Source organism: Gopherus flavomarginatus, chromosome 8 (genome assembly GCF_025201925.1).
Source record: "Gopherus flavomarginatus isolate rGopFla2 chromosome 8, rGopFla2.mat.asm, whole genome shotgun sequence".
Classification (NCBI taxonomy): Eukaryota; Metazoa; Chordata; order Testudines; family Testudinidae; genus Gopherus; species Gopherus flavomarginatus.
Window position 1 is genome coordinate 14868514 of NC_066624.1, and position 19960 is coordinate 14888473.

The following is a 19960-nucleotide window of genomic DNA, read 5'->3' on the forward strand; positions in this document are numbered from 1 at the left end:
TGGGAATTTGTTTAAGTGTTTCTTTGCTGCAGTTTAAAGCTGTTATTTCTTGCTCCGTCCTTGTTGATTAACAAGAATAACTGATCTTCTGACTTCTCCCTAACTTCCCTTTACATATTGCTAGGCTGGCAACGTGATTTATTTAATCCCTCATCCCTTTCTCTTCTTACACCGGTATACCCAAGACCGAATGCAGTATTGTAACTGACGTCTACCATTTCTAAGGCTATAATTTAATCATGGGTATTTTTAGTAAAAGTCATGGACATGTCACGGGCAAGAAACAAAATATCACGGCCTGTGACCTGATCACAACTTACATCATCAATACTCCTGGTTGAATATTAGGATGGGGCATTGCCGGGGGGAGCCTGTGGCACCAGCAGCGGGAGGGGGGGGAGAGGCGGAAGAGCCCCAGGAGAGCCCACGGCACCAGCTGCCGGGGGTGGGGGGCACTCATGGCACCAGCGGCTGGGAGTCTCGAGGGGCCCGTGGCACCAGCTGCTGGGAGGAAGCCCCAGGGAGCCCATGGCACCAGCTGCCGGGGAAGAGGAGGTGAAGGAGGGTCCCTAATGGCACCAGCGGCTGGGAGTCCCGAGGGGCCAATGGCACCAGCTGCCAGGGCAGGGGGAAGCCCCAGGGGGCCAGCAGCTGCTCCGGCCGCCACTAGGGGGAGTTCCAGAGCCAGCCGCTGCTCTGGCCACTACAGGACTGCTGCTCAGGCAGTCTCCAGGGCCCCAGAGCATTAGCCAATAGGGCTGGACCGGGGCCACTCCAGCAGCCGCTGGTGTGGCTGTCCTCAGGGCCAGCTGCTTGGGCAGTCTTGAGATGAGGCACAATGGCCGCTACAGAAGTCACAGAGGCTGCAGGAAGTCATGGAATCTGTGACTTCCGCAACCTCAAGACAAACAAGGAGTCCTAACCTAAGTTTCCTCCAAGCTGCACAGCCACGCAGCTGCCTATTACGCCCCACTCAGAGCTGCAGGGGAGGAGAGGCACCTCTCTCCACCAGCTGCAGCACAGACCCGCCCTTCCCCACCCCAGCCCAAATGCTGCTGTGGGGAGAGAGTTGGGGGGAGTCCTCTCTCTCTGCTGCAGCCCCTGGGCAGTCTGCACCTCAAAACCCTCATCCCAAGCCCCACCCCGGAGCCCTTCCCCTTCCCACCACAACCCTCTGCCCCATCCTTGAGCCCCCCTCCCACACTCCAAACCCCTCAGCCCCTCCATATTGGTGCACATAACAAAATTCATTCCGCACATGCATGGGAAAAATTAGAGGGAACACTGGCCCTAACCATTACTTACTAGAGTGGAGTAACTATCTCATGTATATTACTTACACAAATTAGCAACACCCCAATACAGTATTTGATTCTCTCATTTTTTGTTGAAGTTTCACATTGTTGACTTGTTCAATGTATTATCTCCTATCAACCTCATATCTTCCTCTGTTGTATTACTGGTTAGCTAGAATTCACTTATACATTCAATTACTCTTTCCTATGGGTGAAATTCACATGCCACCAGAACCACTCCATAAAGGACAACAGTCTGCATGCCAACCTAGGCTAGCATCTAGGCTGGTGTTGGAGGCATGCCGGGGGAATCTTCATTTTCTCAGAATCAGGGGGATTCACCCCTAGTGGAGGAGGTATAGAAAAGCAACAGGGGCTATTAAAACCTAGAAGCTGGAGTACTGTGAGCATGTGTACACGGTAGCCCTAAGTCCAGGCTGTATGGTGAATCTCATGACCCCATGCTTCCCTTCCCTTTTCCCTCCCTGCATACACAACTCAATTACTGGGTATTTAGCAGGGCAGGCAAATACCGTCCTATATTAACTCCTTTGCATTGGTTCTAATTCAATTAAGTGTATTTCTCCAATCTAGTTCATAATGTATTTTACTCTTGTCCTAAGAAAGAAATCTAACATTCCTCAGCCTTACAGAGTCTGCAAACATGATGAATGCATTCTCTACCTATCCTGCATAATTTCCCAACATTTAATAATGCAAGGCAGCTGTTCATCTTACCTGCGGTACAAAGGCTCAACGGTCACATGTACAAGCTGGCAAAGGGCAATGGCAATAGGCTTGTGTGAAGTGGCATAAAACGGAGGCATTTGATCCATAATACTTTGTGCATGCTGCCAATCACCAACTTTTAACAAAGCTTCCAACAAACCAAGTTTCTGGTTGTCAGGTGGCTGAAAAAGATAGCAAACAAAAAATTGGAGTGAAAAATGTAATGCATACCTAAAACATCCCTGTGTTTCCTCTTCAGTAGAAGGGTTAAAAATCTACAAGATAACAGAATTTGTTTTCTATGCACAATCATTACTTCAAATGTATTTTGCCATACGGTAAATAATCCTAATATACATTTTTTTAAAAAAAGTTATTTAAAATATTTGTAAGATATGATCACACTCTTCAGCAACACAATCATAATCAAACTTTAATACTAATTCTAGAGCATTGTTCCTTGCAGCAGTGAATATTGTTTTTAAAAACGGGACTGAGTTTCTTGTTTAATAGGAAAATTTGTATTAAATACCATTACAATGTACAAAGTGCTGTCAGAAAAACAAAAAGTCTGAACTTAATGGTGTATTTAGACATTACAGTGAACTAAATATACTTAATTTTTAAAGACAACATTTAAAGTATTATTTAATTATCGATGCTAAGATCTGAATTTGAAAATGTAAGTTTCTCTTTCATTAGCGGAAGAAATCACCTCCTATACAATGCTGTATACTGAGGTTTTGATGTCAGTAACTGTTCTAAAATAAACAGAATCTGGAACTTAATTCTATGGCAAGTAAAATTAGGTTGCCAAATACTGCATTTTAAAATGAAAGGTGATGGTAGCTCATCTGTGTAGCATCCAGGAACACTAGGACTTCAACAGCAGAATGCAAAAGGAGACATCCAGAATGGAGGATGCTAGCTGACTAGAAAAGATATAGCAACACCAGAGAAGAAAGGAGAACCAGCTGCTCTACAGGGAGAAGATCATCTGCTGGCTATTTCAGGCAGGAGACAGTGCTCCCCTCCCTCATCCACTGAGGTGAAGAACAGCTGTACTGGCAACAGTAAGAAAGAGCAAACCACGGTGGCTGAGGAAGAGGCGCCATCTGCCCCCAAGGTTGGTAGGCTCACGGCCATCACACCCAAGAAGAGGAAAAATAGCAGTCCCCGACCACCATCACCCCCCTTTGGAAGGGGATGAAGCATCCATCTGCCAACCTGACTTGATGTCCATGGAGGCATGCTGCATGCTTGGAGCCTGCAGCTGAGACATTACAGAAAGCCTGATGTGACTCATCTGTCCTTCTGACTACTACCTTCTGCTCCTCACCCACACGGGCATTATATGATAGTACCAAGTATGACCTTGAGCAGATCACTAGTGACTACAGGGCTCTTGTAGTGAGGGTGAAAGAGTTGGGGGCACAGGTGGCATTCCATTCTTCCAGTAGAGCAAGGGTGGGCAACCTATGGCCCGCGGGCCAGATCCAGCCCCTCAGGGCTTTGGATCTGGCCCACGGATTTGCCACCCCATAGTAGATTTTCAAATATATTGATTTCAATTACAACATAGAATACAAAGTGTACAATGCTCTCTTTATATTATTTTTACTACAAATATTTGCACTGTAAAAATGAGAAATAGTATTTTTCAATTCACCTCATACAAGTACAGCAGTACATCTTTATAGTGAAAGAGCAACTTACAAATGTAGATTTTTTTTGTTACATAACTGCACTCAAAAACAAAACAATGTAAAAAACTTTAGAGCCTACACTCTGTCCTACTTCTTGTTCAGCCAGTCGCTAAGAGAAACAAGTTTGTTTACATTTATTGGAGAGAATGCTGCCCACATATTTACAATGTCACCTGAAAGTGAAAACAGACATTCGCATGGCAATTTTGTAGTCAGTATTGCAAGGTATTTACGTGTTATATATGCTAAACATTCGTGTGCCCCTTCATGCTTTGGCCACCATTCCAGAGGACATGCTTCCATGCTGATGACGCTCATTAAAAAAAAAAGTGTGTTAATTACGTTTGTGACTGAACTCCTTGGGGGAGAATTGTATGTCTCCTGCCCTGTGTTTTATCCGCATTCTGCCATATATTTCATGTTATAGCAGTCTCGGATGATAATCCAGCATGTTGTTCATTCTAAGAAAACTTTCACTGTAGATCTGACAAAACACAAAGAAGGTACCAATGTGACAATTCTAAAGATAGCTACAGCACTCGACCTAAGGTTTAAGAATCTGAAGGGCCTTCCAAAATCTGAGAGGGACGGGGTGTGGAGCATGCTTTCAGAAGTCTTAAAAGAGCAACACTCCAATGTGGAAACTATAGAACCTGAACCACCCCCAGAAATCAAATTTAAAAAAAAAAAAAAAAAAAATCAACCTTCTGCTGGTGACATTTGACTCAGATGACAAAAATGAACATGCTTTGGTCTGCACTGCTTTGGATCATTATTAAGCAGAACCCATCATCACCATGGACGCACGTCCTCTGGAATGATGGTTGAAGCATGAAGGGACATATGAAACATTAGTGCATGTGGCAAGTAAATATCTTGCAACGCCAGCTACAACAGTGCCATGTGAAAGCCTGTTCTTACTTTCATGTGACATAGTAAACAAGAAGCAGGCAGTATCATCTCCTGCACATGTAAACAAACTTGTTTGTCTCAGTGATTGGCTGAACAAGAAGTAGAACTGAGTGGACTTGCAGGCTCCAAAGTCTTACATTGTTTTCTTTTTTAATTCAGTTATTTTTTGTACATGACTACATTTGTAAGTTCAACTTTCATGATAAAGAGATTACACTACAGTACTTGTGTTAAGTGAAATGGAAAATGCTATCTTATTTTTACACACACAAACACACACACACACACACACACAGAGTGAGCAATGTACACTTTGTATTCTGTGTTGCAACTGAAATCAATATTTGAAAATGTGGAAAACATCCAAAAATATTTATATAAATGGTATTTTATTAAGGTTTAACAGCGCGATTAATTGCTTGACAGCTCTCGTTTTCACCACTGGACACAAAAAAGACTAAAGGTTGGTCTATACTGAAAACATACATCAGCAAAACTACATCTCTGTGGTGAAAAACTCCACATCCCCAAGAGGCATAGCTATGCCAACCTAATCCCCCATGTAGACAGCGCTAGATCAATGGAAGAATTCTTTAGTCGACCAAGCTACAACATCTCAGGGAGGTGGATTAACTACAGCAATGGGAGAAACTCTTTCATCACTACACTGAATGTCTTCACTGAAAAGCTACAGCAGCACAGTGCACCCAAGATTCACTGCATGGAACTGTTCTCACAAGTACAAATTTAGTAACATTGCTCTGTCCTGTGACCTCTAACACTTGCACTACCTGTATTCTGAAACTGACTGTTTATTCAGTATACTAAACTCATCTCCACAGGCAAAAGTGGATACTGCTTTTCCTCAATATTAAACTACTGACTTTTTCACAATAGTCTGTTTTCAGACAATATTAATCTCTAGCACTGAAGACGACAGCTAAAGATATATGTAATGAGCATCTCTCCATCATGCTCCATCATCCAACCAACTTTATTTCACAGTAGTTAAACTGTGTCTTTTCAAATGTTCTCACCCAGCTGTACCATACATAACAAAAGCATCAAAAATCATGGATTAGAACAGGTTTATTTTCATATTAGCTAAAAAAGATTTAGGCTAAGATTTTCAAAGACAACTTGGAGAGACAGCAACACAACTCCTCTTAATACTAAGGTTGCCTGTGCGACGACAATTCAGCCCCCTTGTGAAAAATTACACTATCATGTTATTTTTTCGCCATAGGACCCCTGCCTCATTCAGTGCAGAGAATGGAACTGTTATTGGGCAAATCAGGGTTGTGCAGTGAAGAAGACTTCTCTGATCCTCACTTCCTTTGTTGCAGAAGTTGGAAGGTCAATAGTGAATTAGGCAGGGGCTTGCAGGAAAAGAAAGAACAATTTATGGTTAAGGCACTTGAATGCCACCCTGGAGGTCTGGATTTTATCACTACGTCTGCCACAGAGCTCCTGTGTGATGCTTGGCCAGTCACTTAAACCAAACTTTTCACAGGTAGTCACCAACTGTGCTCTCCTCGTTTTCTGGGTGCCCAACTTGACACCCTGGGGGCCTGATCTGCAGAAGTGCTGAGCATTCTAATGCATGTGAAGTCACTGGGAGCTATGCTTGAACATATAATGTGCTATAAAATGCTAAGTATTCTGACAAATCAGATCCTAGTCATCTCAAACTGGGCATGCAAAATTAGTGGATACTTATCCCCTTAATCTCTCTGCCCTCAGTTCCCCTCCTGTAAAATGGAGATAAGCCCCCTTTCCCTCCCAATTAATGAAAATAAATTAATCAGTGTCTGTGAAGAACTCAGAGATAACAGTTATGTGCACCATAAGAAAGCCCATGAGGAAACTAATAACTGTTTTCAGCACAGAGTTTGAATAGTATGCAGTAAATAAGGCATGGGCCACAAACTGTGAAGAGAAGAAAGAATATTTAATAGCTTCTCATTAAGGAAGCATTGTCCATTTTGTGGACTGAATGAGAAAGAGGTCCTGTGGAAAAAAATAGTATGTGGTCATGTAATTAAAGATTGTATCACAATGAACTCACACAATGAGGCTGCACAGGCAACCTTAGCTCTGGTATTCCTCACTTTTAAGTGCTTGACTTTGCACCTTAATAATGTTCTTTTGGCACAGTTTGTGTGTAATAGATTATATAAACCCTACATAGTTAAAAATCAATTGTGGGTTACATGATGACACCTCCTACCAAGATTATTAACATACCAAAGTTTGTTAAACCAGCACAAAAGGAAGGCAAACCTTGAGTGATATTTATTGAAGGTGATAAGAAACAAACTACCTAACTATAGAACTGAATATACAACCTTGGATGAATTCAGGAACAGACACTAAACCAACACTTTTTGCGGGGAAGGGTTTCTTGCATAACAAAAATTGCATCAGAAGTTGAAATAGGGCTTTAAGGGGAGAAAACAGTTTAATTACAATTCTGGTTTTGTTTTAGATAAACAGTCAATTAAATTTATCATCACAACTGGATACACTGTATTAAAAGGACAAAAAAGTAATTTTCATAACAATGACCATGTTATGTTTACAATTATAATTAACTCGTTTGAAAAAATACCTTTTCAGTTTTTTCCTCTTCCTTGTCCTTTTCCTTCTCTTTCTCTTCAGTCTTTTCAGAGGACAAAACCACCATTGTAAGTTTCCTAACAATTTGTTTTGCCTCTACAATCTCTCGTTTGTGTTCTTCCAGAATGGCATTATCTACTGGAAGAAGCTAAGAAAATAAAACATGGAGGGTGTTAAGATACGTTTAAAAAAAAAAATCACCTGAAACTACTTTTTGATCAATAAGCATGAAGGAGAAAAAGCTAGATCCCTTCTTCTTCCTCAAGAAATTGAGTCATTGCCTAGACAGGAGAGTTTCTGTTTTCTTTTAAATTCCCAGAACCATTTCAAAGAACAATACATCCATGACATACCCTAATCAAGTTAAGGAAGACTGAGGAATTATACTGCACACTGTCCTCAGAGCCGTCAATAATTCAAAACAGAAAACAAAAAAAGTATTGAAATCCAACTAAGATCAATGTTGTTAGGTTGACACAGGGATAGTGTAGACACTGTATTACTTACATCGACTGTTGCTGGCCTCTAGAAGCCGTCCACAATAACCCACACTGATCGCTCCATTGTGAACTCTGTTGCCCAGGGGTCAGTTAGACAGGAAGCCGCCCCTCCCCTTTAAAGCCCCACAAATTGTTGAAATTCTTTTTCCTGGTTGCCTGGCTTGATGACCACACCTAGCAGCTCTCTGTTAAGTGTAATTGCGCAGTTGACCACACCAGCTACAAGCTGTAGATGCTCCTGCCTGAAGTACACAGGAGGTATTGGAGCTCCTGGGACATTTTGGCTGAGAGTGTGCAAGATTGGAGCAGGTAATCCATCTAAATTCTTTTATCTGAATGTCTCTGTGGTAACAGTTTTAGCAGTATGAGAAACAGATCAGTTGCAAGCTAAACGGATAACATTTTTAAGAAAAAAAGCCCAATTTCATATTCATTGTTCTTGCTAGTAACATTTAGAGAAAAATAAATAACTTACATGTACATAAAGATCTTCTAAATCTATAAGATTATGTTGCAAAAGTACTGCAGCAACTCTGTATAAAGAGGAAGGTGTTTCACCATTTGGTTCCTAAAAGACAAGCATTACCATTTTTAGAAACAGCAAATCAAGAATGTCACAGAAAAGTATAACTTACTCTTAAAAAAAAAAAAAAGTAGGGCCAGTATGAACAGAGAAAGCAGGCATCTTAATAAAAGCTCTCCCTATCCCTATTATCAAAGATATTAATTCTGCCATTGTATATGGTCCTGTTACTATATTGATTCTGAATGAAGAAAGATGTGCAACCGATTATCTTTTCGAATCTCAAAGTGACTGCATGAAATTACTAGTTCTGCAGTTAAGATGGTGAGATATCACACTAAAAATCAGCCATGCTTTCCTCATTCTTAGGGGTCTAGACTGCTGTTTATAGGAATGCATCATTTCTAGTAATGTAGATGAAATTTGCAAGCTCTTACAAGTTCAAATGGAGGACAATACAGTCAAACACTTAAAATGTACTCTAAAAAATGCTTGGTTCAAATACAGTACTGAACAATTTCCATTTTGGATTATATATTGATGATTAAAAATGTAATGCAAAAAGTTATCCCACGTTAAAGTATCATAAATAGAAAAACGTACTATTTCTAAAATTGGACTTCTACAACCCATGCTAATTGTATTTTGTGGAAAGAAAACTTTTTTCTTAAACAAGCATCAAAAACTTACATCACTGTATTTACACAGGAATAGGAGTTGACAGAAGAAGAGGTGCTCAAAAACACCTCTACCTTGATATATCGCCGTCCTCGGGAACCAAAAAATCTTACCACATTATAGGTGAAACCGCATTATATCAAACTTGCTTTAATCCACCAGAGCGCGCAGCCCTGCCCCCCCGGAGCACTGCTTTACCACATTATATCCGAATTCGTGTTATATCAGGCCGTGTTATATCGGGGTAGAGATGTAGTAAAAATACAGCTATATTACCTGATAGAATTTGAATTTGAACCCAAGGATATGACACAGAGTTTGAGGTTCACACATATACATGTATGATTCTATCAGAGGTACAAAGAATTCATCATATTCCGGCCTACATTCATAGACTTCTAAGATAATATCCAAAACTCTGTTGGGATCCAAGTTAAAACATCCTATTGGGGGAAAAAATAAAAGTTAAAAATTCAGCTCTGCTATTTCTCATTTTCTAATACAACACAATTAAATTAGAATCCAGAAAAATTACAAATGCACCATTAAAAAAAAAACAAAACCTTTTAGCCATTTACTTTGAATAAAAAGCAATTCTCTCTACATCAAAATAATAGGCACAACTAAACAGAGCAGTGTATATTTTGGCTTTATGGTACTATATTAAATATAGACGTTGACAGCTGTACTAAACATCAGAATTTCAAAGTTAGGGATATAATTGAGATTTAGATTACACTAAAAATTCAGTGTTCTTGTTAAATACTTTTGTATATTAACACTCAGATCTCAGCAAGAAAAAGTCATTATGAACTTTGAAAAAAAATATTCTATTTTTAGTTAGTTCCTTCTGCCGCACCTGCCAAGGGAAAACACAAATATTCACTGTGATAAGAGATCAAAGTATTTTCTTTAGTAAAATGTTAACCTCACCATTGCGAAACAGGAAGTTCTGATGAGTTAAAGACTGACACAATTGGTATATTGTGGATAACCTGTGTGTCAGATACTTGCAAACTGAGGAGTAAGTAATACATCTTAATTTTTAAATTGCCATGGAAATACCTTGTGGTGAAACAAAATGGATGGTTTAATAGCTACAAGATGATTTGAAGGAAAAAAAACACAAAAAAACAGACCCAACGCTTGCAATACTTCTAACTAACTGTCTTAATTAGTACTACAAAGGAACAGATATTTTATGGAAAAACAATTTTGAGCCAAGAGAACTATGCAAGACAGAGGTGATCCATAAAACATATTTTAAATTTTGAGCAGTACTATACTCTCTGTAGTAAATGGTGAAAGCATTCTATAGCCCTCTTCTAAAATAAGCATCAAAGTACCTACAATATCAGCTACCTCAGGCAATTACAAAATTGATCTTTGCTATATTTGAAGCTGAACTTTATCAGATGTTAGCACAGCCCCTGTAGAGCATAAGGTACTGGAGCAATATTCTCTCCATCCTCTAATTTAGCTATTATTCCTTAAATATTAAAACATGAAAGGAGGCCTGAAAGTTCTGGCTCTTACTAACTCATTTCCCTACTGATCATAGAATCATAGAATATCAGGGCTGGAAGGGACCTCAGGAGGTCATCTAGTCCAACCCCCTGCTCAGAGCAGGACCAATTGCCAACTAAATCATCCCAGCCAGGGTTTCGTCAAGCCTGACCTTAAAAACTTCTAAGGAAGGAGATTCCACCACTTCCCTAGGTAACCCATTCTAGTGCTGATGTTAAGTGCATATACAATTTAAGTCTCTTGCCTGAAGTCTCCTCCCCATTTTAATTAAATCAGACTAATTCAGCTTTGGCTCAATTAGTAACAGGGTTTTGTTGCAAAATCCTTCTTCTCTCAGCCCCAGCAAGCCCCAAACATAAGTAGTTTCCCAATACACAGAGGCAGCTTTTAACAGGATTTGAATACAGATTTAGATTTAGCTTTTGTAGAAACTTCCTTAAGTGGCACTAGATTTTGTACACTTCTCCTAACGAGGGGCAAGGCAGTATTACCCACTTTCTCCCATACTCTTTGTCCTTGCTATAGGACTCCTAGGATAGACTATTTACTCTTCAAATTTTATCCAGCTCTAATTTAATTGCCTTAATCAAACACTCTGGCAAAATTTTAGCTTTAACAGTAATTTTAATAAAACAGAGGTATTAGCTGTCTACTCCTTCAGGGATCCCTGCATTCAGACAATCAGTTGCTCCTTTTTTTAATGCTGAGAAATCGCTTGGGTATCTAGGTGCTCCCAAACTGCATTCCTGCAAAATTGTATACACTGCTGACCAAAAAAGGATAAACAAATCAAAGATGACCTTTCAGAACTGTTCCTCTTATCTCTAATGGGTAGGAATGACCTAATTAAAATGATAATATGTCCTAACATAATGCTTACTACAAATGCTCCCTTCGATTCTAAACAAGAGAGAGGTATTTGACTTCAAGGGTTTGTTCTTTCATTTCATCTGGCTAGGCAGACACCTACTCAGATAGGTATCAGATTTCAGGAGGTCTGAAAAAGAAGGAAGTCACAAATCTTCAAGCATATCAACTGAAGTCCTTTATTCAAGGCCCAGTGACGGGTACTGTAATCCAATTAAGTTTATGTATCACTGTGGCCTAGAGATCACATGCAACTCAGAGAGAGGGACCACCATGAGAGGCCCCCAATCCTTGCAGAAAGGTGGGAAAGGCTTCGGCCTACTAGGGCCCTAAAAAATGATGGGTGACTCCTGGTATATTTAGTGTGTGTTTAAATCAATGTATAGGTTATTTTATAAGTTCTCTCTGTAATCCTTTTACCTTAAGAATAAATGTGCTTGCTTAGAAAGAGCTGTGTAGTAACTTATAACTGCGGGCAATTCACTGTTCACAGCCTTCAGAGAAAAAGCAACCAACAGGTGCTGGCCTTTAAGCAGACGGGGTATATGACAGTATAAGGCCGGGAGCTGGGCAGTCTTAAAACCAGCAATCCAAAGGGCACGGGACAAGGGTCTCTACCCAGAGACAGGTGACAATAGAAGAACTGAGACGTGATCGGGCACTCCTGGTGTGCACTGCAGAAGGTGAAAATACTGGTACAGTTACCCTGAAACTAGGACAGCCCCCATATATACTTGGAGAAATGCACATAATTAGATGGGTGAATATTTGATTCACCATTGCAGTCTATATATAATTGTTTCCCTCAAGGCCGGCAAGCCCTATTTTTAAACTATTAAGACACACACTAACCCACTGCAAACTTTTTAGTGTAGAAAATGTTCATTTATTCATAGACTTTCAATATATCTTATCTTCCCCATACTATCAATTTTGCTAAGTATTTTATTACATTTGTGGAAAATAAAACTAAATTATCAATGTCTCCTGTGCATGTAATCTTAGACATGCCTGGTTTAACCTCTCTACTATAAAAGTATTAAATAGACCCTGATAGTTCTCTGGGGAGAAAGCCTAAAAGCTAAGGGAGATTGTTTGCTCACTATCAATTACAGAGGAAGTAAAATATGTTGAAAGGAGACTCATTATAAAATATCAGTTTCTCTCACTCCAGCTTTCCACAGCAGGTTTGTTGCTACTCCTAGCCCACACTTTATAATGCAAAGTGAGGATTACAAACTGGGGAAACCGATGGTGGAAATGTCCAAAACCAGTTTTGAGTCCAGCTTAATTAAACTAATTGTTTCAGTTGGATTACTTGATATCTCCCACTCTTAATACTGCTGAGTCATCTCACTCAAACTCCTTGACTGCTATCCTAGTAAGAAGGAAAACAAATTTGGACCTATAAACATCAGGAAATGTCTTACATTAAACACAGTACTGTACACTCTTCCTCTGTCCCTGGAGATCTATGTCTTAAAGAACCCATATATAACAAAATCCTCTGCTCCAGGGGAATAAAAGGAGTTAGAAGATTATGAGGTATGGAGGCAATACCTGCCCAGTCTTTCAGGTAGGAGGGGGGCGGGGCGTGAAGAGAACGGGACAATGTGAAGTCAGTCTAAAACAGAGGTCCTCAAACTTTTGTATCGGTGACCCCTTTCACATAGCAAGCCTCTGAGTGCAGCTCCCTTTATAAATTTAAAAAACAATTTTTATATAAAACATTATAATAAATGCTGGTGGTGAACTGGGGTTTGTGGGTGGAAGCTGAGAGCTCACAACTCCCATGTAATAACCTCACAACCTCATGAGGTATCATGACCCCCAGTTTGAGAACCCCTGATCTAAAATACAGGCTTGTATAGACACACAAGCAATCTAAGTATGGTTAATTTACCAGGCAACCCAGACTATGTCAGTATTTTATTGTTGCCTGCTCACTTATAATATTAAGCAAACAAAGTAGTAATTGGTCATTTTACCTATTTTTAACAAAACTGCAAATCTGAAACAGCTAAACTACTTAAGGTTTTAGTTTGCCGAAGGTGCTGCATTAGGTGCATATAGAACTTTTAGTCTCAGTGTGGAAAGCCAATTTGCAAGCACATACTAAAAAAATAAATTTATAAATAAATCTGCTCAGATCAGCTATATATAAATTTATTTTTAAATCCAACTTGGTCTCCCATTGTGACACTTTTGCCAAGTTCAAATCTTTGGGAGTACTTAATCAACCACAGCTGGATCTAGGTGAAAGAAGCCAACAACATTTACTGATTTGCATTTTGTTTGAGAAATACCCATTTCTTTGATTTCTGATTTTTAGACTAACTGGATAGCCATTTATTCTTCTGGGTATCTAAGCTAATTAAAAAAAAAAAAGTCACCATGCTCTCACCAATTAAAAAGGAGAATGCATGTTCATAAAACTCCATTCTTAAATATCAGTCCAAAATAAATAAATTGTGGAGAAACACATGTAAAGCTAGGCTGACAACTTCAGCACTACAAGTAAATAGAAATACATAGCATTTACAAAATTAACACTACCACAGAAACTCCGCCTACAGAACTAACCCCAGAGATTATGCAATGCAATGTGTTACCTTAGCACCATAAATCTGCTGTCTGATCCCCAAAAGACACCAAAAAAGTTGTCCAGAGTGGCTCTCTACAGAAGCCACACAAAGTGACTATGTAGGAAAATAATTACTTATATTTGCTTCAATAAATTCCTTACCTATTAAAGATTTGATATTTTCCAGGATTAAATCACTAGTGATATTGCCAGATAAATCTTGCCCCAGTTCAGCAATCAGCTTAGCATAACCTTCATTCTCTTCTCTTAATAAGTTAAATTTCTGTTGTTTATAACTGCAATTAGATAAGTAGAAATTAAACACTATAAAATGAGGTGTACAGCTCAGCACAAGATAGCTATTCATATTAACTTTTATACAGATTAAATACAGTATTTTATAAATATTAAACTTCTCTACCAACATTGAATACATGCTTATGAATTGTTTTATTTCCAAGCATTAGGAAAACTACAGAATGCAGAAAACAATAAGCCTCATTTCAAATAGTGGCTAAGGACCCTGAGTTGCTGAACACAGGTCCCAAACCAACAAAAACATCAAGCTCACATTTAACTTTAAGCATGTGATTAATTCCTTTTAACTCAATGGGACTATCATATGCTTAATATTAAGCTTGTTCCTAATTGCTTTGTTGGATGGGGTCAGAGTATCAGCGCCTTGCAGGATTGAGGTCTAGGGATCTAAATTAATTTTAATTGCACTTCAGAGACACTGAAAATGAAACAGTAGACATGCAGATACAGAACCACTGCTCTACAATCCAAAGGCCAAAAACACTGCATTGGATAGTTTAGGGAAACATCAAAAGCCTACGCTTAAGTCAGAGATATTAGTAATTTATTTTTAAGTATTTTGCAAGTTAGCATTTTCTACAATTGAAAGTTTAAATATTTGAAACCACTGGAGCAAAGATAACTAGGTGTTATAATAAAAATAGATGTAAATTTCATATACACTAAAAGCTTTTTTAACTGGTACGCTGGGGAAATGGGAGCGGGGCGGAATGCCAGTAAATTTAAAATGCTGGTTAACTCAGAGGGAGAAGTTTGGATTGCGGGTCAGGGGCATGGGAGGGGCTGCGGGGTGTGCTCGGCGAGGGAATTTGGGTCCAGGAAGGGGCTTGGGGAGCAGGAGGGACTAGGGGAGCCAGATGGGGAGGGGGTGCTCACCTCCTGCAGCTCCCCACAGATGACTCCCAGTCCCTGCTGCTCCTGGTGGAGGTGCAACAAGGTGGCTCTGCCTCTGCAAGCAGGCACACTGCCTTCGTCTGCAGGTGCCGCACCCCGCAGATCCCATTGGCCACAGTTCCCGGTCGATGGGCTGAGAGCTGCGGAGTCAGCGCTTCAGGAGCAGGGATGGAGGCAACATGCCTGCAAGATGTCTTGCTGCGCCTCCGCCACCAACAGCAGGGACAAGGAGCCGCTTGCGGGGAGCTGCCAGAGATGAGCACCCCCCCAACACCCCAGCCCCTCTTGGACCCAGACTCCCTCCCAGAGCATGCCCCGCAGCCCCTCCCCACACCCCAGCCGGCCCCACACCAACTGCATTATAAACTGGACTTTCAGTGCAGATCAGAAATGCCAGTTTATAGAGCTTGCCAGTTGGTGAAGTGCTAGATAAAAGAGCTTATACTGTATCTATGAAAAATATAAAAGGACAAATTACGTTTTATTATCAATGAGTAATTTAAGTAAAACAAAACATTTCACTTTAAAAAACACCAAGTATTTCATACAATTTTCAACACAGAAAACATTACTTTGAAAATGTATAGATTATAAAAAGCTACGTTTAAAGATATTGACCTGCACCCCCAAAAAAATCTACCCACACACACTTACAAAAGTTTTGTCTTGATTTTAACAGATTTCTGATTAAACTGCTGAGACTGCTTGATGAGCCCTAATGATTCCAGTGTTTCCGGATCCAGACGCTCCTTTAGGACAGTGTCTGAAACAAGGTACTGCACAAAACAAGAATGCAACATACATGTCATACATATGAGTTGATAAGTATATTAAACTAAATAGCATTTGATCTTGACCATGGGTTATCCGTGTATGTATATTAACAGTGAAATTAAAGGTAATTCAAATACAAAACATATCACAAAAACTCCGTTTCAAAAGGAACATTTGCTTGCAACTGAAAAGCGACAATTCTACAAATGAGGACTCTATATAGAATACACGGAAGGCTAGGGAGTTTGCAGTGTATGGCATCACAGGATTATCTTTTTTAGCTTGATTATTAAAACTTTTGCCTGTGGCTAAAATCACTATATATTCTCTTCACATGCTTTGAAAAAGAAGTGCAACACTCATTTTCATATGCAGAAGCTTCTTACAACTAAAATCTTATTCTACATGGTGGAAAAGGTCAACTCCTAGACACAAAAGAGGCTGCACCAAGGGGATGTCCAGCAGAACACCCATACACACCTTGATGAAAAAAATCTGTCAATTAACAGAAAATGTTATCTTTTTTTTTTTTTACAGTTTTTTTAAAACTATCCTATAGAATTTGAAAATTTAACAATTTTTATTAAATTCTACCACTTTTCAAAATAGTTCCTGTAGAAATCCTTTGGTAGCACTGATATTAAATTCCAGATGCCCTATAATGGTATCCAAACTACAGATAGCAGGATAAGTGAACATTTTTAGATTGACTACTCAAAGACAAAAACAAACAAAGCAGGCTCTCAACCCATCTATATGAGCCCAAAGTACTTGAGCTTGAGAGTTGTATTTCATTCCCTGGAAATAATTAATTATTATTTGTTTTTAACAGTATCCACCATGTTATGCTCAAATGAGACCAACTATCACCTGTTGGCTGTCTATAATACGGTTCCCAATCTGTGAGCCACTTGAAGTATGAGCAACACTTCAAAGTGATGTGCAAAGCTATTTTTGGTCCAATGGTGAAGTAATGGGTTCTGCTACTTGCAGTCCCATGCAAGACAGTAAGGGCTTCCAGAGGCTCTTTGACCAACTAAACAAAAAAAAGGACGTGCTGCGAGGTTGCTTAATGTTATAACGTTTCTCCAGTACAAACTCCACCACAGTCACATCAGCAAACAACACAAAAAACAGATTAGCAGCAAACACAAAGGAGGACCAGACCTAACTGCAAATGGACATGGAGATATAAGAACAGTCTGGGATGCAAGCACTCAGGGGATATTTTATACCAATTAGAAATACTCCCAAAAGGAAAAATCCTGTATCTCAAAACCTCAAATGTTAGTAAGGTGAGAGATTGGAATCCAAACCTAGATCCAAATTTAGTCATTGGTATTGTCATAATAGCAAAACCAAAAAATGAATATATCCAAGCACTGGGGATAGGAAAGGTCATGTTCAAAATCCAGATAAAAGGTTTGTAGGTTAAGCCTCAGTTATATTATTAAAATACAGTCCAGTGCTCAGACAAGGAAACAAATAGTGTAGAAAAAAACAGGTAGAACCAAGCCACTTCAGCAATCATATAAAAACAAGGTTATTTTCCATCTAGTCTAACACTGGCCTAACAGACCTTTATTAACTAACCAAACACTGTATTTGTAGCCCAGATGCGGAATCAAAATTGGAAGGGAGGTGTCTGTGAGATGATCACCATCTTAAGAAATGGTCCAAAATATGGGGGGGAAAAAATTGACGACTACTATAATGGATATTTTCAGCTGTAGAGTAATTTGAGTCCATCCAGTGATTAATGGGGCTTAATATTTTGACAGCTAATAAAAACTCAACAAAAACTTGAACACAATACACATTTTTAATAAAACAGCATCTTACACAAACTAAAACTCACAACGTAAGAAAAAGAACTGCTGTTTTATACAAATAAGGCACATATCAGGTCCAAAATGGCACTGTCACATAACAAGAGTGCCTCTAATAATGATAGGGAGAGGGAAAGGCTATAATTAAATTTAGTTCATTACAACAGGTTTTGGAATTTCACATCTCACATATTCACTAAATCTAGAAAAACTGTGACAAATTAAGGATCATTAAAATTCTAGACAGACAATTTATCTAATTCTTTCCTCCGTGATCTTTATTTTGTGGGAAAGAATTAACCAATAAAAGAGGAGTAAATTTGCAGAAGGAAGAACATACACTATTGTTTACAAACTATTTTGCCTGAAACTAATGACTAGTCATTCTGTGCAATTATAGTGCAACTACTTAAAATAGTTCTCTGTTCTTATAAGTCTACATAATAAAGAACCATAGGATTTGTCATATGTGCTAAGACAACCGGTGTATCTAGTCTGTTATTCTGCTTTACCTCACACTAACAAACATTATGACTATAAGGATGAAATAATTTTGTGGTTATTCTCTTGGCAATAAAAACTTGTGGTTTGAAATATACAACAATTTAGCATATGTCACATACATACACGGTATTTCTTACAAAATAAGTAATAATTTAAAAATAAACTAAATAATTACATTACATTCAATTTTTTCCCTAAAAAAATATCTGGTAAAAGACACCAATTTCAATTTTCTTGTCATATTTTAAAATGAAAGTTTTTTGCTACCCAAGAAGTATGTAAGTACAACTTACCAAACAGGCTAACACCAGTTGCGTAAAATGATCTCTTTTGCTTTTTTCTTCTAAACAACTTGTTTCAATATCTGAAGTAAAGGAATATGGGGAAGGGGAAAATGAGACATTACTGGTCATGGAGACATATCTTTTTGGTTTCTCTCTGATTTCTCCACTGCAATGTAGAAGACCCATTCTTCCTTTTGTGATGAATCTTGGTAAAAATCTGCTTGTATATCATATTAGAGTTTAAGATTCAGTTATAATTAACATTCTGATTCTGTGCCTAGTCTAACCATTCATTAACACTTGGCTTACTGTACTATTTAGTGGCTGATTCTATTGATAAAAAGAGTTCACACGCTGCACAGCTATAAATCCATTGGTTGTTAACACTGGTGGCAAAAATGCTGGAGACAAGAATGAATTACAGAAGAGAATTCACTTTTTTCTTGCCCTTCTCCCTGTCTGAGTGAGGCCTATGACCAGCAGTAGATACAGCAGGTAGAAGGAGGGATAAGACCAGGAGGTAGGGAAACCAACATACAGTAGAACCTCAGAGTTACAAAACTGACCGGTCAATCACACACCTCATTTGGAGCTGGAAGTACGTAATCAGAGGGTGGAGAGCAAATACAGTACAGTACTGTGTTGTGCTAAACAAACTACTAAAAAAAGGGAAAGTTAAAAAAAAAGATTTGACAAAGTAAGGAAACTTTCTGTGCTTCTTTCATTTAAATTTAAGATGGTTAAAAGAAGCAACTTTCTTCTGCATAGTGAAGTTTCAGATTTGTATTAAGTCAATGTTCAGTTGTAAACTTCTGAAAAAACTATAACATTTTGTTTAGTTACATTCCTGAGGTGTTCATAAATCTGAGATTCTATTATACTCTGTACAGTATAAACATTCTCTCTATCTGAAGCTGGTAAAGAGTTATCGGTTCCCCCTACGTCACTGGTCTACCCTATCTGTGCTTTTTCTCCACATTCTCTCTTTCCTTCTTTCTGCTGTTACAGTCAGCTGCTGAAGCAGTAACATGAGAGAGCCGTTCAGGCAGCTAATCAGGTCATACAGGAGCACACATTCCACTACACACTAACCAATAAACTACCCTGGTCTAGAGCAGTTTAGATCCCTCTAATTCATCAAGACAGGGAAGAGCAGAAAAGGAAAAACCTACAAGAAAATGCAAGGGAAAATACAGATAGAAGAATGGAGAGAGAGCAGAAACAAGGAGAAAATGCCGAGAGATGCAGGCAGATTGCCCACTCATTCACAACAGGGGCTTCAAACAATGTTTCAAAACCACTGCCATAACCTGTTGAGTTCAGTTTGACAGAGTCTGGACTGAGTATCATTAAATGTACTAGAAGACTGCCTTAACATTATGATCTTTATAATACTAGCTAGATGTGTTTTACTCTT

At 39.0% G+C, this 19960-nt stretch overlaps 1 protein-coding gene across 4 annotated transcripts in view; it reads right to left on the reverse strand.

Annotated features, from left to right (window-relative positions):
- Positions 1 to 19960, reverse strand: part of THOC2 (THO complex subunit 2) — a 101498-nt gene that overhangs the window by 61137 nt on the left and 20401 nt on the right. For all 4 annotated transcript variants that reach the window (XR_007775844.1, XM_050964462.1, XM_050964461.1 and 1 more), the window contains exons 5-11: positions 18553 to 18623; positions 15807 to 15928; positions 14103 to 14236; positions 9239 to 9405; positions 8237 to 8329; positions 7254 to 7409; positions 2034 to 2206 (exon numbers count right to left, since the gene is read on the reverse strand). Coding sequence is in view for 3 of the 4 variants with exons in the window: in XM_050964462.1 (XP_050820419.1) it covers positions 2034 to 2206; positions 7254 to 7409; positions 8237 to 8329; positions 9239 to 9405; positions 14103 to 14236; positions 15807 to 15928; positions 18553 to 18623 (916 nt within the window). In the remaining variant the exon portion in view is untranslated. The remainder of the gene's footprint in view (positions 1 to 2033; positions 2207 to 7253; positions 7410 to 8236; positions 8330 to 9238; positions 9406 to 14102; positions 14237 to 15806; positions 15929 to 18552; positions 18624 to 19960) is intronic.